Genomic DNA, 22,189 nt, shown 5'->3' on the forward strand with positions numbered 1-22,189 from the left:
TGTTATAAATAGACTACGTTATAAATATGTTATGCCTGTGTAGCGGACGTGAGATGGCCTCATGGTTTTGTGATGAGGTTTCCCTGCCTGCGACATCAAAATCAGTGTCACCACGCTCACATGATGCATAGGCTTTAGCTCAGCAGCTAACACAGTCTTGCAGCACGTAGATGACCCAGGTTGAAATCTAGTCAGTCACATATACGGCCTAGGCTTACATTTGGAGAGCAGGAGGTTGAAGAGTGACTGTCCACGTCATCCTTGGGTTATGGCTAACCTTGTTAGATATCTCCAGTACTGGACCAATTGACCAAAGTCCATCTTTGAAACCTTGTTACATTTCCTTTGATGTACAGCCCCCTGACTTACAGGCTGTGTCTAAATGATCTCACATGACAAGCCCTGATGATTAGAATGCTTTTAAACAAGGCTGCCGGTCCACGTCTCTGTTTCAGCTGCTCAGATGGACGACTAATGTAATTTACCACCTGTTACAAGTGCTGTGGCTTCATAAAACCAGCTCTGTGCTTCCCTCTGTTATTTGTCTAGCAATAATCATCATGATTGTGCTCACTGACTGTAGATATTGTTTTGTTCTTTTTTATTTGTCACAATTGGTTACAGAGAAGGAGTAGGCATATGCAGAGGACAGAGAGCTAACGTTAATACAGTAACTTGAGTGGCCTTGTCCAAGTGGTTACCTGGCTTTGTTGCCAGCTTGCTCGAATGTTATGTGAATTGATATAACACCATATATTGTAGCAGTTGAGAGTGGGTCACACAGTCTTAAACTGGCAGCAACCATGCCTGAGGGTGGGGTTACGGTTTAGGTTATTTATGGAATTAGGTTAAGGTGAGAAAATTGTTAGGGTTAGCTAAAATGCAAGACATTTTTTACGTCAATTTGACATAAACGGTATCCCATTTAGCTATGACCATAATGAAGACATGATGATAGAAAATGACCTGCTGTGGAATTAAGTGACACTTCACCAGGTTCACCTACCTGTAAAATGTCCTCATGTGTGCCCCCTCTTGTGTCAAACTCTAGGCGTCTCAACCTCTCCTCATACAGCCCCTTAAACTCATCCAGGAGGTGTTTCATGTTCTTGGTAACAAAACAGTGAATGATCCCACCACCATGATCAGCATCAACTCTTGACGTCGAGTTGTTCTGCTGTGGCTTGTCACTTTTGTGACCAGACCCCTGTGATTTTTCCCCGGACAGAGTGGACTTTTTGCTCTTATAATCCATTTTGCTAGTTCGTCCCACTAAAAACTGAACTGTCTTTTTGGTTAACTTGCTAAAACATTACTCAAATGACCTCACAGGTATTCGTTATCTAACGTTAGCTTGCTAGCTATCATGCTTTGTTTATCATCACTCAGAGTTGCTCTCTTCTTGTTTCGGTCTGTTGTCTCGATAACTATGCTGTATAATGACAAACAAAACTCTACTGTCAACACTGGCTTATAGACATGGTTTTTCAAAAAATATTATACTTTCCATGTGTATCGTTAAAAAGTAAAAGTGATTGGAGAAAAGTTGGTTGTTAGGTCGGTAACTACAACCATCAGTTTCCAGTTTTGACGTGTGCGAGAAGAGCTTGCAATAGCTAGTAGACCGCCCTTTGAAGGGATACGATTGGCTCAAGCAGCTTTCCGTCTGCAAATGTGCAGTGTTGATTGATCGAGATACTATAACGTCATCGTCGATTGAGCTAAGTTGAGGTATCTTCCCTCATGGACTTCATGCGGTTGTTACCCGCCGTGATTTTAATATTTACCTCGCTGTTGCGTTACACGTTTGTTCAATTTCAATTAAAGGGGCTTTATTGGCTAGTGAAACATCAAATGTCATAGTATGTCTATATACAGTGTTATATAGTGTGCAAATAGTACAAAAGGGTTCAAATATAAACATACATTTCGGTTGTATTTACAAATGGGATTTGTTCTTCACTGGTTCCCTTTCCTTGTGGCAACAGGACACACAAATATTGCTGCAGTGATTGCACACTGTTATTTCACCCAATAGATATGACGGTGTGCACCCTCAGAAATCAGCGACCTAACGCAATTGGCTAAACTTGCTTGCTGCTGGGCACTCATTTGTCGATTGGCCCGTTCGCTTTTAGAGGAGTGGTTAGCGTTGACAACCCGGAAATGAAGAGTGCTTTCACGTCTAGGTGACAAACGGTCGATTTCAAGCAAAACAATGGGTAAATATCGGTCCCCTTTTTGTCATATGAAATACAATGCATTGCCAAGTTATATTAGCTGCATATTCCAATTACATTTAAACGGCAATCGATATATTTGCGCCAGACATATTGCAAACAGTGGCCAATGCATATGCTACTTCGTTGGAACGTATACTCACATGTATACTCATGTGCTTTGATTTGCATTATGTACAGTTCAGTATCGATGAACTGTGTCGCTTATCAAAATGACAATATGACGGTCCATCTGGGGTGTATTCACTAGGAACGAAACGGGGGACCTACCTGAATCTGTCCAATATAAACTATTGTTTTCGTTGCAAAACGCTACTCTTTGGACTAACGATTACATCCCTGGTGTGTATAAATTAGGTCTTGCAATGGGAACCATTTAAGAACCAAACGGAAGCAAATATGGGAAAAGGGAGGGACCTACCTAAATTAGTCCAATAGAAACTCTCGTTTCGATGCAAACCATCTCTCTTTTGGCGTAAACGGTTTCTGTTGCAAAACGTTTTGCAACGGAGGAAAGGTTCTGCAACAATCGACGTAATTAATACAAACGTGTGTTACGTTTGTTTGCTAGAAATTCCAATGACGTGTTTCACCTTGACAGCAAGCTGCAGTTGTATCATGACAAGGGCTGGGAATTGCTAGGGACATCAAGATCCAGATATTATCAAGATACTTAGGTGTCGATAGGATATGTATTGTGATTGGATTTTCAAAGCATATTGTTCACCATATGCCTGCTGCAGAGGGACAAGAGAGAGCCATGAGAAAACGAGTTTTGATCAGTTGTGGAAATAAAAGTGCTGAAAACAAATTGGCTCCCTATTTACATTTACATTTAAGTCATTTAGCAGACGCTCTTATCCAGAGCGACTTACAAATTGGTGCATTCACCTTATAATATCCAGTGGAACAACCACTTTACAATAGTGCATCTAAATCTTTTAAGGGGGGGTTAGAAGGATTACTTTATCCTATCCCAGGTATTCCTTAAAGAGGTGGGGTTTCAGGTGTCTCCGGAAGGTGGTGATTGACTCCGCTGTCCTGGCGTCGTGAGGGAGCTTGTTCCACCATTGGGGTGGCAGAGCAGCGAACAGTTTTGACTGGGCTGAGCGGGAACTGTGCTTCCTCAGAGGTAGGGAGGCGAGTAGGCCAGAGGTGGATGAACGCAGTGCCCTTGTTTGGGTGTAGGGCCTGATCAGAGCCTGAAGGTACGGAGGTGCCGTTCCCCTCACAGCTCCATAGGCAAGCACCATGGTCTTGTAGCGGATGCGAGCTTCGACTGGAAGCCAGTGGAGAGAGCGGAGGAGCGGGGTGACGTGAGAGAACTTGGGAAGGTTGAACACCAGACGGGCTGCGGCGTTCTGGATGAGTTGTAGGGGTTTAATGGCACAGGCAGGGAGCCCAGCCAACAACGAGTTGCAGTAATCCAGACGGGAGATGACAAGTGCCTGGATTAGGACCTGCGCCGCTTCCTGTGTGAGGCAGGGTCGTATTCTGCGAATGTTGTAGAGCATGAACCTACAGGATCGGGTCACCGCCTTGATGTTAGTGGAGAACGACAGGGTGTTGTCCAGGGTCACGCCGAGGCTCTTAGCACTCTGGGAGGAGGACACAAGGGAGTTGTCAACCGTGATGGCGAGATCATGGAACGGGCAGTCCTTCCCCGGGAGGAAGAGCAGCTCCGTCTTGCCGAGGTTCAGCTTGAGGTGGTGATCCGTCATCCACACTGATATGTCTGCCAGACATGCAGAGATGCGATTCGCCACCTGGTTGTCAGAAGGGGGAAAGGAGAAGATTAATTGTGTGTCATCTGCATAGCAATGATATGAGAGACCATGTGAGGATATGACAGAGCCAAGTGACTTGGTGTATAGCGAGAATAGGAGAGGGCCTAGAACAGAGCCCTGGGGGACACCAGTGGTGAGAGCACGTGGTGCGGAGACAGATTCTCGCCACGCCACCTGGTAGGAGCGACCTGTCAGGTAGGACGCAATCCAAGCGTGGGCCGCGCCGGAGATGCCCAGCTCGGAGAGGGTGGAGAGGAGGATCTGATGGTTCACAAAAGAAGATGGAGAACACGCTATGAAGGAAAAATACTGGAGTTTTGGTGCAGGTATAGCCAACTAGCGGCAAAATAATATTACGATATTGTCAAAAAGATATCATACGATATATCGTCAAAAATAACAATATGTAACTGTATCAATTTTTCCCCATCACTAATCGTGACCTTAATACCTATTACTTGAATATCATAAGAACACCACTTGAATATCAGGATTAATCCAACCACCGACTGTAATTTATTTACAAAAAATTATATATATACAGTACCAGTCGAAGGTTTGGACACACCTACTCATTCCAGGGTTTTTCTTTATTTCTACTATTTTCTACATTGCAGAATAATAGTGACAACATCAAAACTATGAAATAACATGGAATCATGTAGTAAGCAAAAAAAGTGTTATTTTATATTCGAGATTCTTCATGAGGTGGCCACCCTTTGCCTTGATGACATCTTTGCACATGCTTGGCATTCTCTCAACCAGCTTCATGAGATAGTCACCTGGAATGCATTTCAATTAACAGGTGTGCCTATTAATTGTCAGTATTATGGCAAGCTTGAAAATAAAGGAGAGCCATACACTCTAAGAGCTCAGATGCAAAAAGTTTATGTCCAAAGTTTCAACAGGCAAGCTGTCTTCATCAGGGTATAATCACAAACACTGCAGGGTGACTCGTTTATATAGTGTCAAGACACACACGTACAAAAAACAAATGGATAGCATACGATCATAGATTCAATTTATACTACAGTATTATGGCAAGAACAGCTCAAATAAGCAAAAAAAAAAAAACGACAGTCCATCATAAGTTTAAGACATGAAAGTCAATCAATCTGGAAAATTTCAAGAACTTAGAACGTTTCTTCAAGTGCACTTGCAAAAACCATCAAGCGCTATGATGAAACTGGCTCACATGAGGACCGCCACAGGAAAGGAAGACCCAAAGTTACCTCTGCTGCAGAGGATAAGTTCATTAGAGTTACCAGCCTCAGAAATTGCAGCCCAAATAAATGCTTCACAGAGTTCAAGTAACAGACACATCTCAACTTCAACTGTTCAGAGGAGACTGTGTGAATCAGGCCTTCATGGTCGAATTGCTGCAAAGAAACCACTACTAAAGGACACCAATAATAAGAGACTTGCTTGGGCAAAGAAACACGAGCAATGGACATTAGACCGGTTGGAATCTGTCCTCTGGTCTGATGAGTCCAAATTTGTGATTTTTGGTTCCAACCGCCTTGTCTTTGTGAGATGCAAAGTAGGTGAACCGATGATCTCCGCATGTGTGGTTCCCACCGGGAAGCATGGAGGAGGATGTGTGATGGTGTGAGGGTGCTTTGCAAGTGACACTGTCAGTGATTTATTTAGAATTCAAGGCACACTTAACCAGCATGGATACCACAGCATTTTGCAGCGATATGCCATCCCATCTGGTTTGCGCTTAGTGGGACTATCATTTGTTTTTCAGTAGGACATTGACCCAAAACACACCTCCAGGCTGTGTAAGGGCATTTTGACCAAGAAGGAGAGTGATGGATTGCTGCATCAGATGACCTGGCCTCCACAATCACCTGACCTCAACCCAATTGTGATGGTTTGGGATGAGTTGGACCGCAGTGTGAAGGAAAAGCAGCCAACAAGTGCTCAGCATATGTGGGAACTCCTTCAAGACTGTTGAAAATCATTCCAGGTGAAGCTGGTTGAGAGAATGCCAAGAGTGTGCAAAGCTGTCATCAAGGCAAAGGGTGGCTACTTTGAAGAATTTGAAATATAACATATTTTTGGTTACTACATGATTCCATGTGTTATTTGATAGTTTTGTTATCATCACTATTATTCTACAATGTAGAAAATAGTAAAAATTAAGATAAACCCTTGAATGAGTAGGTGTGTCCAAACTTTTGACTGGTACTGTATATATAGTGAATACTGTATATAGGCTATATTATAACAGGAATTATCCCCATAGGTATTAATTAGTGTACTATACATTTGATTATTGCAGTAGGCTATACTGCCATTTCAGCCTTAAGCTTAACTCACTCCAGGCCAGTCTAAAAGCAGAGAGAGAGAAAGAGATGTCATTATTTCTGTACAGTAGGTGATTTTATTGATTTTCAAGAGGCCACTCACTCCATCCCTCTCCCTTCAATCATCGTCCTCTATTCTATTCGTTTTTTTTTTCATTCTATCTCTCTTTTACAATTACTCTGTAGCTGGCCATTTTGCCTTGTGCCAACCTAATCCTCTGACTGATTATCACATAATGCTCTTGCCTTATTATCAAAATGGAGGAGCTTTGCGTTTTTTGTTAAATGGCTGATATGTGTAGACTTTACGAATTAAGAACTAAGAATGAGTGTTGTTATCAAGAGAATCTAGAGCAGATGATTACACTGGATGAGAGAGAGAGAGAGAGAACACTTAGCATATTGAGTGGGTTTTTAAGGGAATCTGTGAAGTTAAACTGGGGTGTGATCTCAGCTAGAGGTCAAGAGGTCAGCTATAGATTTCTCTAACAGGCATTAACATGGACACAGCTTTGTCTGCTGCACTCATTTGAAAAAGCTCTCTACTCTCCGGCCCTGTCCTCTAAAAGGGTTGTTCAGTAGGAATGTTTGTAATGAATCCACAGTTCAAATGCCGGCAGGGGTAGTCGTCTGACAGACTGTGTTTGAACTTGGTTCGTCTAACCTAAAAGCCTCAACACTCTGTTAGCCTGCTGAGCTAAAGCCTAGGCATTTGCTTGAGGAGCTAACGCAAGCCTTCAGGCCTCAGACGAGTTTAGGCTACTCATCACGCCAGCACGTTTCTGTGAAGTGTTTTTACTGTGATGAGTGACTGCTCCAGACATGAGCACATCTTTTAACAGCATTCTTTGTCCGCTTTAGAGAGAAAAAAAACATTACTTGGGTCTTCACAAGCCAGGGTCTGTCTGGCACTCTAGCACGTTAAACATTCCATTTGCTCAATCGTTTTAATTGCTGTGTACAACTGATAAAACATGAGAACAAAAGTTTGCACATCACCGTTTGTCTTCTGTCATGCATTAGTTGATCAAATATTCTTAATGCTACACATTTTATTTGCATGAGGTTAGGCCACAGCAGTTGCGCATTACTTCATCAGACACAACAAAAAATGTCTCATTCATTAACTGTTCTTGCTTCACCATTCAATGCGCTTCTTTGGCCTCCTAAATGTTTCATGAGTTTTTAAGTTGTTTTCCTGCAAACCCTGCTGTACTTATTACTCATACAAGCTTTGTATCTTCCACCTTTGTACTTACAAAATCAATTAATTCTCCTAAATAATTTACGTTCTGAGCAAACCAGATTAAGCAGAGCACAAATCTTTGTGTCAGGCAGAAGGGATATATTTTTTCAGGCATTAACTAGGCCCCCCTTGCCGCTGGCTCTCTATGGTGTTAGGTAGAGGGTTACAAAATTCATTCAACTTTCAATAAATTCCCTGGTTTTCCCAAAATCCGAGTTAGAGGTTTCCCGGAATCAGGAGGGAATAAGCAGGATATCTGGGATCCTCCAACCAGGATTTCTGGAAAACCAAGAAATGTATTGAAAGTTCCAACCCTAGTCAGTTTGCAACCCTAGTCTTAGGTGAGTAGGGGAGTCCTGATAAAGCATTTGAGTGCACACACACACACACACACACACACACACACACACCAAGAGAGAGAGGGAGCCAGGGTCTAGGACCACTCTCTGCATTTACACGCATCCATTTTTTATGAAACAGACTCATAACAATTAGTCCTCTTACCGCCTGGCTAATCTTAGCATACCTGTAATGGCCATGACATCACTTTTTAAAAGTTCCAAAACTGACATTCTCATTAATTTTCATTGAGAAAACATTAGTAGGCCTAGCACTCTGGCCAGAGAGAGAAGAGCAATAAAGAGAGGAATAAAAGAGGTTTGAGTGCTTAGAATGGAAGGTTACATTCTCCAGACCTTTTACACAAATTCATTTACATGAGAGGAGAAATATAGGGTGAGAGCCAAAGGCATATTCCACACAGTAGGAGAGCCAATTGTAACAGTTTATGTTTTAGTTCAGAGAATGTAGGCTAACAAGCAAAGCTAACTGCCTTGGTATTTGTGTACGAGAGTCTAAGCCAGGAGTTTGATGCATAATAAATTGCTTATATACAAAGCCAGGCATACATATATTAGACATTTTATATCTGAAGGAGGCATGTATATAATTATGCCTCAGTGATCAGAAAAAGATGGGGATAATATCACTATTATGTGTCCTGTCCTTTGGGGATATAGACACCCACCCCGTCCCCTCTCTATCTCTTGTCCTAAAGGTACCATTCCTGGCACTATGTCTAAACCCAAGGTCAAGATAACAGTCTAGCCACCCTCCCAAATTCCCTTGATTCCTTATAGCCTTGCTTCGAGCTGAGCTGCAATGTTCGCTTCAGGAATGTTCTGTCCTGTCCAGTTGTGACAGCCAGACACACTCAAGGTCAGGGTGTTGTCGTTGAGCAGTTTGTGCTTATCTGTTTTCACTCGTTTTTTTTTTCTTCTGTTCTTTTATTTCCTATCCCTTTTTCCATCAGTAGATCGTAGCCGACAGGATGATGCCTAGGGGTGGGGGTGACAGTTGATATGCCGCAATCTTATCTGTCACTCATTCGTCACTTTGCGCCAGTTGTCATAAGCCCTGATTTGAGCAGCAGACTACAGCTTGGATGCCACGGAGCGCTTGTGTTTTTATCCTATTATTTCTCATGGTGCAGTAGTGGTTTTTCCTCCATATAAACCCTTTGTGCTAGTGTTGTTGTTGTGGCAGTATATCCATATGTTGTGTATTGACATTGTCCTAGTAATGATTCATTTGGCCTCAGACTTCCCTAAATCTCGAAATATCCCCAAAATGCTGTTTGAAGCAATCGTAAATATAGAATTTAAAAATCATTACATTTACCCCATGAAATGTGTAGGCTTCTAGCTTTTTACTTGTTTTGTATTGATTTCAGAACTAGGCCTATAGTAGATAACTTTAGGCAATAACCCACGCTCAGTCAGTCAGTCCTCTCTCACTCTCACTCTACTCACTCACCAGCTCCAGGAGAGGGCATTCTCCCTGTGTTGATCCATTATGAAGTCGATGGCTCCTGTTCAATGCTTGAACATAATCTTTGTGTGTGTGTTTGCTCTTTCGTGCCTCTGTAAGTGTATGTCCTTTATTTACAATAAGCCTAACCACTGCCCATTGATCGGTGACTTCTGACCATTACATAAGAGCCATAGATTTCCAGTTCTGTGGTGAAAGCCCTGTAAATTTCACTACTTCATTTTTATAGGCAGAGAGTATTGACTGAAGTGTGGGGCTGTTATGTATTTGGCATATAGCTGAGAGTCTGAGGGTTGCTGTCAATAGTAATCCTGCTATTGATGTGTGTGTGGTGTGTGTGTGTGTGTGTGTGTCTAGAAGACGTTACAGTGGCCTGACTCTAACATCTCTCTCATCCTCTTACATCATAATTACATTAATATTGACAGGCCCCTGACAATAGCCACAGTACTATTGATAGCCGGCTGTCAATACTGTGTTCCCAAATAAAACATTTTCATTCATAACTTGTCAACTGCTCAATAACAGCGTTGAAGGGAGTACCAAGCCAGGGGATTCTCCCGAGAGGGAGGGAAGGAGGAAGGGATGGAGAGAGGGGGATATTTCTCACACTTGGCACTGTGTGGCTATATGGCGCTGTGGACCGGTGGATTATCTACGTATGCCCCTGCCTGCCTACCTGATTGACACACACATGCAGGCATGCGCATACGCCCACACTGAGGCAGTGCATACAAACGTGAGGCTACTACTTCATTTGTTTCTCAGTAGAGCTTTGAGATAATTCTAATGAAAAGCACTATACAAATTAAATGCATTATTATTTACCAAGGACCAATTATGCTTAACTATGTCACCTAAATGATGTGACATAACAAATTAGGTTATATATATTAGAATCTTTATGTAATTATTTGATATTCACCTACTTATTTTCTTGTAAGTTTTAGGCTACTTTATAAATTTAATTCTAAATTCGTATAATAGACATTGTATGCCGCACTCGTAAATAGTGTCATGAATTAAATTAAACTTGAATGACTTATTACCTTTAAAATGTCACCAATTTCATTCATTTCTAAATGTAACTGGGTGGTACTGTATCATCTGAAGTCTATTGAAACATCATGAATGAAAGATGTTCTTATGGACCAAAATAAACTCTTAGCACCGCAGTGCTGCTATTAGAATGTAACTCAGTCTAAGTGTCACAACTGTCCCCTTTAGTCGAAGCTGCCATATTTCCATTCCAGAGCTGAAATCTCTTAAAGCCACGTAACAAATCCTGTTCACCACAGCACAAAGGTCTCTCTCTCTCTCTCTTTTTCTCTCCTTCAGCCTTTCATTTCTAAACCATTTCATATGGGTGGGGGGGGTAGTGGGAGATAGAAACATGGACTCACACAGACACTCAGTGAGGAGTCATCCAGACGTCACAGTGGTGGGATCTCATATAGAGTCCACCGGGGAGTGAAGTAGTTCCATATTGGCAGATGGTTACGGTGTAGCCAAGACTGCGCCATTAGGCTAATCCCTGTTGATGTGATTCTTCCGCACACCCCTATCTCGGCTAAGACCGTGTGTGTGTGTGTGTCCATGTGCATCTTAAGACCCCATGTGCCTCCGCATTGCAACGCTCAAAGGCCACATTTAGGATGGGTTTTACATGTGAAAAGTGATTTCAGATCCACTTTAAAAATGCATAATAGGATGGACTTCTCATCTTAAAGGAGAATTTAACTTTTTTACAACCAAATCTACATTTTTAATGTAAATGGCATGTTATAGAAGGGTCTAGACAAAAACAATTTGCAATTTCACTTGTTTTCCTCGTTGTGGCAGTAAAGGGGCTTTGAAAAAACATGAGCAAAGGCTCCAAAAACACCCAAATACGTCCTTTTAGAAACTGAAACGCTGTCAGTATAGTGATGTAGGTCTTTACATGTTGTACACATGAAATTGTCATTCCAAACTTTATCTGCAATGTGCAATGATTTTGTTGCGACTCGAGCTGAGGCATGCAAATTTCCTTAGAAATTTCCTCTGTCCAGTGTCTGTGTTCTTTTGCCCATCTTAATCTTTTCTTTTTATTGGCCAGTCTGAGATATGGCTTTTTCTTTGCAACTCTGCCTAGAAGGCCAGCATCCCGGAGTATCCTCTTCACTGTTAACTTTCAGACTGGTGTTTTGCGGGTACTATTTAATGAAGCTGCCAGTTGAGGACTTGTGAGGCGTCTCTTTCTCAAACTAGACACTCTAATATACTTGTCCTCTTGCTCAGTTGTGCACCGGGGCCTCCCACTCCTATTCTGGTTAGAGACAGGTTGCACTGTTCTGTGAAGGGAGTAGTGCACAGTGTTGTACCAGATCTTCAGTTTCTTGCCAGTTTCTCGCATGGAATAGCCTTAATTTCTCATAACAAGAATAGACTGATGAGTTTCAGAAGAAAGGCCTTTGTTTCTAGCCATTTTGAGCCTGTAATCGAACCCACAAATGCTGATGCTCCAAATACTCAACTAGTCTAAAGAAGGCCAGTTTTATTGCTTCTTTAATCAGAACAACAGTTTTCAGATGGCCTAACATAATTGCAAAAGGATTTTCTAATGATCAATTACCGTAATTTCCGGACTATTGAGCGCACCTGAATATCAGCCACACCCACTGCATTTAAAAAAAAGTATTATTTTGTTCATAAATAAGCCGCACATGTCTATAAGATCTGATCAGGCCCTACACCCAAACAAGGGCACTGCGTTCATCCACCTCTAGACTGCTGGCCCCCCTACCTCTGAGGAAGCACAGTTCCCGCTCAGCCCAGTCAAAACTGTTCGCTGCTCTGGCACCCCAATGGTGGAACAAGCTCCCTCACGACGCCAGGACAGCGGAGTCAATCACCACCTTCCGGAGACACCTGAAACCCCACCTCTTTAAGGAATACCTAGGATAGGATAAAGTAATCCTTCTAACCCCCCCCCCCCCCCCCCTTAAAAGATTTAGATGCACTATTGTAAAGTGGTTGTTCCACTGGATATCATAAGGTGAATGCACCAATTTGTAAGTCGCTCTGGATAAGAGCGTCTGCTAAATGACTTAAATGTAAATGTATAAGCCGCAGGTGCCTACCAGTACATTGAAACAAATTAACTTTACACAGGCTTTAACGAAACACAGCTTGTAACAAAAATAAATAGGCTTTAACGAAACACGGCTTGTAACAAAAAAATTATAATTAGCAGTAAACAGTAGCCTACCAAGAAAGTAATTGGTCACTATCTTCCTCCTCCTGTGCACTGAAACCACTGAAGTCATCTCCTTCGGTGTCAGAGTTGAATAGCCTCAGAATTGCTTCATCCGATATTGGATCGTTTTCATTGTCGCTCTCGTCACTGTTTGACCTTAACCCGTTCGGCAATTTCATTGGTCTAATGAAAGCTTCATGCCGCCAAAAAACTGAGCACATCACAGAATGTGTTTTTTTGGAGAAAAAAAAATGGAAAGTGGGAAAAATCCATATATTAGCCGCGTCATTGTTTAAGCCGCGAGGTTCAATGCCTGGGAAAAAAGTTGCGGCTTATAGTCCGGAATTTACGGTAGCTTTTTAAAATGATAAACTTGGATCAGCTAACACAATGTACCATTGGAACACAGGAGTGATGGTTGCTGATAATGGGCCCCTACGCCTATGTAGATATTCCCTAAAAAATCTGCCGTTTCCAGCTACAATAGTCATTTACAACATTAACAATGTCTACACTGTATTTCTGATCAATTTGATGTTCTTTTATTGGACAAAAAATGTGCTTTTCTTTCAAAAACAAGGGCATTTCTAAGTGACCCCAAACTTTTGAACTGTAGTGTATGTATCTATGTATGTACAGTTGTCTCCAACCTTTTCTAGCATGAGAGTTACTTAAAAAACAAACAAAATGTTGTGAAGTCAGAAGTTTACATACACCTTAGCCAAATACATTTAAACTCAACTTTTCACAATTCCTGACATTTAATCCCAGTAAAACTTCTCTGTCTTAGGTCAGTTAGGATCCCCACTTTTTTTTTAAGAATGTGAAATGTCAGAATAATAGAGAGTGATTTATTTCAGCTTTTATTTCTTTCATCACATTCCCAGTGGGTCAGAAGTTTACATACACTCAATTAGTATTTGGTAGCATTGACTTTAAATTGTTTAACACGTTTCAGGTAGCCTTCCACAAGCTTCCCACAATAAGCTGGGTGAATTTTGTCCCATTCCTCCTGACAGAGCTGGTGTAACTGAGTCAGGTTTTTAGGTCTCCTTGCTTGCACACGCTTTTTCAGTTCTGCCCACAAATTTTCTATAGGATTGAGGTCAGGGCTTTGTGATGGCCACTCCAATACCTTGACTTTGTTGTCCTTAAGCCATTTTGCCACAATTTGGAAGTATGCTTGGGGTCCTTGTCCATTTGAAAGACCCATTTGCGACCAAGCTTTAACTTCCTGACTGATGTCTTGAGATGTTGCTTCAATATATCCACATCATTTTCCTGCCTCATGATGCAATCTATTTTGTGAAGTGCACCAGTCCCTCCTGCAGCAAAGCACCCCCACAACATGATGCTGCCACCCCCGTGCTTCACGGTTGGGATGGTGTTCTTCGGCTTGCAAGCATCCCCCTTTTTCCTCCAAACATAACAATGGTAATTATGGCCATACAGTTCTATTTTTGTTTCATCAGACCAGAGGACATTTCTCCAAAAAGTGTGATCTTTGTCCCCATGTGCAGTTCCAAACCGTAGTCTGGCTTTTTTATGGCGGTTTTGGAGCAGTGGCTTCATCCTTGCTGAGCGCCATTTCAGGTTATGTCGAAATAGGACTCGTTTTACTGTGGATATAGATACTTTTGTACCTGTTTCCTCCAGCATCTTCACAAGGTCCTTTGCTGTTGTTTTGGGATTGATTTGCACTTTTCGCACCAAAGTACGTTTATCTCTAGGAGACAGAACGCGGCTCCTTCCTGAGCAGTATGACGGCTGCGTGGTCCCATGGTGTTTATACTTGCGTACTATTGTTTGTACAGAATAACGTGATACCTTCAGGCGTTTGGAAATTGCTTCCAAGGATGAACCAGACTTGTGGAGGTCTACAATCTTTTTTCTGAGGTCTTGGCTGATTTTTCATTTTCCCATGATGTCAAGCAAAGAGGCACTGAGTTTGAAGGTAGGCCTTGAAATACACCCACAGGTAATCAAATCAAAGTTTATTTGTCACGTGCGCCAAATACAACAGGTGTAGACCTTACAGTGAAATGCTTACTTACAGGCTCTAACCAATAGTGCAAAAAAGGTATTAGGTGAACAATAGGTAAGTAAAGAAATAAAAACAACAGTGAAAAATAACAGTAGCGAGGCTATATACAGTAGCGAGGCTACATACAGACACCGGTTAGTCGGGCTGATTTTGAGGTAGTATGTACATGTAGATATGGTTAAAGTGACTATGCATATATGATAAACAGAGAGTAGCAGTAGCGTAAAAGAGGGGTTGGCGGGTGGTGGGTGGCGGGACACAATTCAGATAGCCCGGTTAGCCAATGTGCGGGAGCACTGGTTGGTCATGCCAATTGAGGTAGTATGTACATGAATGTATACCGTAAATTCCGGACTATAAGCCGCAACTTTTTTCCCAGGCTTTGAACCTCGCGGCTTAAACAATGACGCGGCTAATATATGGATTTTTCCCGCTTTCAATTTTTTTTTTCTCCAAAAAACCACATTCTGTGACGTGCTCAGTTTTTTGGCGGCATGAAGCTTTCATTAGACCAATGAAATTGCCGAACGGGTTAAGGTCAAACAACTTTTTAGTTTACTGTTTAGATTAAATCGAGCGCTCTCAAACTTCCCATCATTGATTACTGTAGTCATTTTGTCACCCTCATCATGGCAAAGACACGGAGAAATGCATATGATGCAGCTTTCAAGTTGAAGGCGATTGATCTGGCTGTTGGAAAAGGAAAGAGAGCTGCTGCACGGGAGCTTGGTCTTAATGAGTCGATGATAAGATGTTGGAAACAGCAGTGTGAAGAATTGACTCAGTGCAAAAAGACAACTAAAGCTTACTGCTAATTTTTTATTTTTTGTTACAAGCCGTGTTTCGTTAAAGCCTATTTATTTTTGTTACAAGCCGTGTTTCGTTAAAGCCTGTGTAAAGTTAATTTGTTTCAATGTACCGGTAGGCACCTGCGGCTTATAGACATGTGTGGCTTATTTAAGTTTAAAATAATACTTTGTTTTAAATTCAGTGGGTGCGGCTTATATTCATGGTTTGCTTAATAGTCCGGAAATTACGGTAGTTAAAGTGACTATGCATATATGATAAACAGAGAGTAGCAGCAGTGTAAAAGAGGGGTTGGGGGGGCACACACAGTACAAATAGTCCGGGTAGCCATTTGATTACCTGTTCAGGAGTCTTATGGCTTGACGGGTAAAAACTGTTGAGAAGCCTTTTTGTCCTAGACCTGGCACTCCAGTACCGCTTGCCATGCGGTAGTAGAGAGAACAGTCTATGACTGGGGTGGCTGGGGTCTTTGACAATTTTTAGGGCCTTCCTCTGACACCGCCTGGTGTAGAGGTCCTCGATGGCAGGCAGCTTAGCCCCAGTGATGTACTGGGCCATACGCACTACCCTCTGTAGTGCCTTGCTGTCGGAGGGCGAGCAATTGCCGTACCAGACAGTGATGCAACCAGTCAGGATGCTCTCGATGTTGCAGCTGTAGAACCTTTTGAGGATCTCAGGACCCATGCCAAATCTTTTTCGTTTCCTGAGGGGGAATAGGCTTTGTCGTGCCATCTTCACGACGGTCTTGGTGTGTTTGGACCATGATAGTTTGGTGGTGGTGTGGACACCAAGGAACTTGAAGCGCTCAACCTGCTCCACTACAGCTCCGTTGATGAGAATGGGGGCGTGCTCGGTCCTCCTTTTCCTATAGGCCACAATCATCTCCTTAGTCTTGGTTATGTTGAGGGATAGGTTGTTATTCTGGCACCACCCGGCCAGGTCTCTGACCTCCTCCCTATAGGTTAACCTCCAATTGACTCAAATTATGTCAATTAGCCTATCAGAAGCTTCTAAAGCCTTGACATCATTTTCTGGAATTTTCCAAGCTGTTTCAAGGCACAGTCAACTTAGTGTATGTAAACTTCTTCTGGAATTGTGATACAGTGAATTATAAGTTCAATAATCTGTAACAATTGTTGGAAAAATGACTTGTGTCATGCACAAAGTAGATGTCCTAACTGACTTGCCAAAACTATAGTTTGTTAACAAGACATTTGTGGAGTGGTTAAAAAACAAGTTTTAATGACTCCAACCTAAGTGTATGTAAACTTCCGACTTCAGCTGTATGTATGTATGTATGTATGTATGTATGTATGTATGTATGTATGTACAGTAAGTATATTTTACTGCTCTAGGGATGTAAGTATTGTTTGGATAACCTTATTTACTATTATGTATTGATTTTTTTTTAAATGTATAGAATTGTTTTTCACTCTTTATGCGATACGCAATGTAGAGAACACCTGAAGAACAATGATCATGTAATTACCATAGTGAATTATTGTAATGTTTGTGTGTGTCAATTAATCCCATAAAGGATGGGTTGCCAATTGGCAATCTGACACGAATATAAAATGTAATGAATTCATATAGAATCTATGCCAAGGTGCAATGAAGCTGTTCTGGCGGCACGTGGTGGCCCAACCCCTTATTAAGACACTTTATGTTGGTGTTTCCTTTATTTTGGCAGTTACCTGTAGCAGCAGGCTACACAGAGAATGGAGTAGCTGGATAGGGGAAATGGCTCAAGTCACACAAAATGGAATATAACATTGCAGATAAAGTTCAAAATTACACAATTTCATGTGTACAACTTCCAAAGACCTACGTCACTACTGACAGCGTTTCGGTTTCTAAAAGGATGTATTTGGGTGTTTTTGGAACCTTTTTTAGAAGCCCTGTACTACACAACGAGGATGAGGAAATGAATTGCTGGTTGCGTTAAGTTTCTCAAAAACAAGTGAAATCTGGACCTTTCTATAACATGCAATTTACAAAACAATTGATTTGGTTGTAAAAAAGCAAACTTCTCCTTTTGAGATGTTGGCAATGCAGACCTTTATCTACTGTACTTCCTCAGACAGATGAAATCGGGAATACCATTTTTATGTCTCTTGTGTGCAGTTTGAAGGAAGTTGCTGGCTAGCGTTAGCGCAAAGACTGGACGTCTATATGACAGCTAGAATGCCAGCTGTTCCTGTAGACTTCGTCATTACACTAAGATTGCACTTTGCATTGGCTCGCGAAACTACCTCTAACTTCCTTCATTCTGGACGCAGAGACATTAAAATTGTGTCCACGAGTTCATCTGACTCAGGGGGAGTACATAAAGGGCTTCATTGCCAAAATGTCAAAGTATCCCTTTACATCTGGTCCCTCTCAAGGTTTCGTCCTTCCAAGACAGTTTATTCTTGCCAAAAGTTTCGTTTGGGATTAGGCCTATGTTACTGTGAAGCACCTTTGATAAATCCTTGCATTGCATACTGTATGTATGTGATGTAGCCTACAAGTACAATTTTTGATTCTCATCTTCCTCTTCTTTTCCAGCTTCTACCGGAGGAGCCCATCCCCCACCAGAGGGAGGTTCAGGTCCAGACCCTCAGACTCCTGTCTTGAGGATCAACCAGCTGGATGCCTTTGAGCTGGACTCTGCTCTGGACCAGCTGGTGTGGAACCAGTTCTCCCAGTGTTTCCAACACTTCCGCCCAGGCCTGCTCACTCCCGTGGAGCCTGAACTCAAGGCCCTGCTCCAGCTCCTTCTCTGGAGGTTCACAGTCTACCCCAACAGTGCTACGGTGGGCCAGTCTATGATGAACCTCCGTTACCACAACACTCTGTCACTATCCCAGCGCTACAGGGCCCTGAGCAGGAGACAGAGGCTGGGCCTGGCCCTGCTGACAGTCGGCCCCCGCTGGCTGACAGAGCGATCCCATAGCTTGCTCCTCTCCCTGGGGTTGGGGCTGGGCGGCAGTCCCCCTGCCGATGGAGGTCTGCGTCTGGGACTGCGTCGAGTTCTTTCTCTGATCACCGGCCTTACCCAGGTAGGGTCATAAAGTAAAGTTCTGAGTTTTGATTGGCTAGCTCAGCGTTTTCCATACTTTGTCCTCGGGACCCCAAGGCATGCACATTTTGGTTTTTGCCCTAGCACTACACAGCTGATTCAAATGATCAAAGCTTTATGATTTGTTGATTATTTGAATCAGCTGTGTAGTGCTAGGGCAAAAACCAAAATGTGCATGCCTTGGGGTCCTGAGGACCGAATTTGGGAAACCCTGGGCTAGCTGTTACTCATGCCGCTAATATCTCCCCAGGTAGCCAACGTGATCAACTTCCTGGTGTTCCTGAGGAAGGGGCGCCACCCGTCTCTGACAGAAAGGATCCTGGGTATCCGTGCGGTGTTCACTAAGCCCCAGGCAGTCCGGGATGCAGCCTTCCAGTACATGAATAGAGAGCTGCTGTGGCACGGCTTCGCTGAGTTCCTCATCTTCCTCCTCCCTCTAGTCAACATGAGGAAGATCAAGACAACCATGTATTCACTGCTCTACCCCCTAGGAGTGGGTAAGGGAGGGGAGGAGGGGGTGAGAGAGGGCTCAGCAGTGTGGAAGGAGTGTGGTCTGTGTGGGGAGTGGCCTACCATGCCTCACATGGTAGGTTGTGGTCATGTGTTCTGTTACTACTGCGTCAAGAGTCACTCCATCGCCGACGCCTACCTGACATGTCCTAAGTGTGGCGTGGAAGTCGGGGAGGCAAAGGCTGTCAAACTGCAGATGGAGATGACTGACGTCCACACTAGATGATACCGTCACATCCAGTCACGGGAACACACAACACGGCTTTACTTGTAAAGTGAGCTTTTGGTAACACTCAAGGTCACAGTGAATGGACTTCAATACACAGTGTCTATAGAAAAATTGACATTTGCACATGCGCACACACACAAACACGGACAGACATTCAGAAATACACACACACAAAAGGTCTCAGAGGGACCCTTTAACTGAGCAAGGTTTCTTTGCTTAAGATACTCTGGGTGACGATGGAAGATGCACTGGAAAGACAAGATGATGATGACTGAGATTCAGTTTGTTGTATGAACAGACAGGGCCTCTCTGCCCATGTATAATGTATGTGAGCACACACACACTGACCATCCTGCTCCTGTTACCCCTCCATTCCTACTGTTAGACTTTGGACAGGCCTGTTTGTTCACACAGCTCTGAGTGACTGTTGGAGAAACACAGAGCATATATTTGATGAAGAAATGTGTTGATTCTGCCCCAAATTGGCCTTGTGCTGCTCTGTTCTGTTCAAATGGGAATATTTGTTCTGATGAAAAATGCAAAAACATGACTGACGGGACTAATAAATAATGGATGATTTTCTGTTGCTCATCACCGCTAACGAAATTTGCATCTGTTTGTATTTGTGCCTAAATTCTGTTCATTAAAATGTAGTCAATTTAATTAATACCCAAATAATGACCCCATTTAATGGGTGTTTCTTGTTTTAAAGTGAAGAGAGAAATTTAGGAAAGTTATAACATACACACTTCTCCCCATCTCTCCTTCTCTTCCCATCTCTCCTCTCCCTCTGCTCTCTCCTTCTCTCCCTCTGATCTCTTTCCATCTTTCCCCATGCTCTCTTCCCATCAGCTCTCTCTCCATCTTGCCTTCTCTCCCTCTGCATCTCTCCTTCTCTCCCTCTGCTCTCCATCTTTCCCTCTGCTCTCTCTCCATCTCTCCTCTCCCTCTGCTCTCTCTCCATCTCTCCCTCTGCTCTCTCTCCATCTCTCCCTCTGCTCTCTCTCCATCTCTCCCTCTGCTCTCTCTCCATCTCTCCTCTCCCTCTGATCTCTCTCCATCTCTCCTCTCCCTCTGCTCTCTCTCCATCTCTCCTCTCCCTCTGCTCTCTCTCCATCTCTCCCTCTGCTCTCTCTCCATCTCTCCTTCTCTTCCCATCTCTCCCTCTGCTCTCTCTCCATCTCTCCTTATCCCCTTTCACACTGCCAAAACATGCAAAAGATCAAGGGGCAGCCAGGGGCTCAGATTGGAGACACACTTATACACTCTCTCTCTCTGTCTCTCTCACACACACTCAGTAATCTCGGCGGGCCTCTCCCTATAAGTCAGGCTGTGAACTGTAGTGAACCTCTGGCAGCCTCTTGGTTCCTTGCAGGCGAATCACTGCCTAATCCCTGTAATGACTGCAAAGATGCTTATTTATGCTGGAGTTAACCTCCTCCAATGAGCCCAGCCCCGGGCCAAACGTAGCCCTGCCCAGTGAGGCCTTCTCTGGGCTTGCGGAGAGCAGAGACCCCCTCCTCTGGATGATCACTGGAGCTTAATTGCTGATTGCGGAGGCGATCAATCAGGACTCTAGGTGAGTTGGGGCCTTGTGGAGAGATGGGTTTGGTCAGGCTGGTTCTCTCTCTCACACACAGACACATACACACAGACACATACACTACTGACGGCTTAGTTTCTTTTGAGGCCTGTTTGGTTTGGTCTAGCTTACACAAACTCGCTAATACACATAAATACACTCATCCTGACTGGTTCACTTCTGAAGGGGTTGATGAAATTTGTTTGACACAAAGAAAATATTTGGTGTTTCTTGGCTTGAGGACTTTTGCTCATGAGATCAATACACAGGGATTCTACAGTATTTACTGATGATGTTCATGTTAATTATTAAAATGCCTAACCACCATGCTTTTTATGCTGCCTCTGATTCTGTATGTTGGGGTGTTTATGAGCATGTGCGCACGTGCCTGTGTCTGTTCATGCGTCAAATAGGCCTACCTGTCCTTGGATGATTTTAATGAATTAAAATATACTGTACAGAAATATAAACGTAACATGCAAAGTGTTGGTCCCATGTTTCATGAGCTGAAATAAAAGTTCCCAGAAATTGTGAACACATTTGTTGACATCCCTGTTAGTGAGCATTTCTCCTTTGCCGACATAATCCATCCACCTGACAGGTGTGGCATATCAAGAAGCTGATTAAACAGCATTATCATTACACAGGTGCACCTTGAGCTGGGGACAATAAAAGGTCATGCTGAAATGTGCAGTTTTGTAACACGACACAATGCCATAGATGTGTCAAGTTTTGAGGGAGTGTGAAATTGGCAATGCTAACTGCAGGAATGTCCACCAAAGCTGTTGCCAGAGAATTGAATGTTCATTTTTCTAACATAAGCCACCCCAACGTAGTTTTAGAGAATTTAGCAGTATGTCCAACCGGCATCACAACTGCAGACCATGGTGTATGGTGTCATGTGGGCCAGCAGTTTGCTGATGTCAAAGTTGTGAACAGAGTGCCCGATGGTGGCGGCGGGGTTATGGTATGAACAGGCATAAGCTACAGACAACAAACACAATTGCATTTTATCTATGGCAATTTGAATGCACAGAGATACCATGACAAGAGCCTGAGGCCTTAGTCCAGCCTCTCTCAGCCTATTGCGGACAGTCTGAGCACTGATGGAGGGATTGTGCGTTCCTGGTGTAACTCGGTCAGTTGTTGTTGCCATCCTGAACCTGTCCCGCAGGTGTGATGTTCGGATGTACCGATCCTGTGCAGGTGTTGTTACACGTGGTCTGCCACTACGAGGACGATCAGCTGTCCGTCCTGTCTCCCTGTAGCGCTGTCTTAGGCATCTCACAGTACAGACATTGCA

The 22,189-nt window shown here is 43.2% G+C and overlaps 2 protein-coding genes across 2 annotated transcripts in view; one reads left to right on the forward strand and one right to left on the reverse strand.

Moving 5' to 3' along the window:
- Positions 1 to 2,608, reverse strand: part of LOC106578416 (uncharacterized) — a 138,768-nt gene extending 136,160 nt beyond the window's left edge. Inside the window, exon 1 of the mRNA XM_045702053.2 lies at positions 1,007 to 2,608. Coding sequence (XP_045558009.2) covers positions 1,007 to 1,255 — 249 coding nt within the window. The 5' untranslated portion in view covers positions 1,256 to 2,608. The remainder of the gene's footprint in view (positions 1 to 1,006) is intronic.
- pex2 (peroxisomal biogenesis factor 2) lies at positions 2,132 to 21,421 on the forward strand. The gene is made up of 3 exons (XM_014157164.3): positions 2,132 to 2,222; positions 18,052 to 18,545; positions 18,816 to 21,421. The coding sequence occupies exons 1-3, from the start codon at positions 2,219 to 2,221 to the stop codon at positions 19,299 to 19,301; spliced, it is 984 nt and encodes a 327-aa protein (XP_014012639.1). The 5' UTR covers positions 2,132 to 2,218; the 3' UTR covers positions 19,302 to 21,421.
- Positions 21,422 to 22,189: the final 768 nt, after the last annotated feature.

Source organism: Salmo salar, chromosome 19 (genome assembly GCF_965601325.2).
Source record: "Salmo salar chromosome 19, fSalSal1, whole genome shotgun sequence".
Classification (NCBI taxonomy): Eukaryota; Metazoa; Chordata; class Actinopteri; order Salmoniformes; family Salmonidae; genus Salmo; species Salmo salar.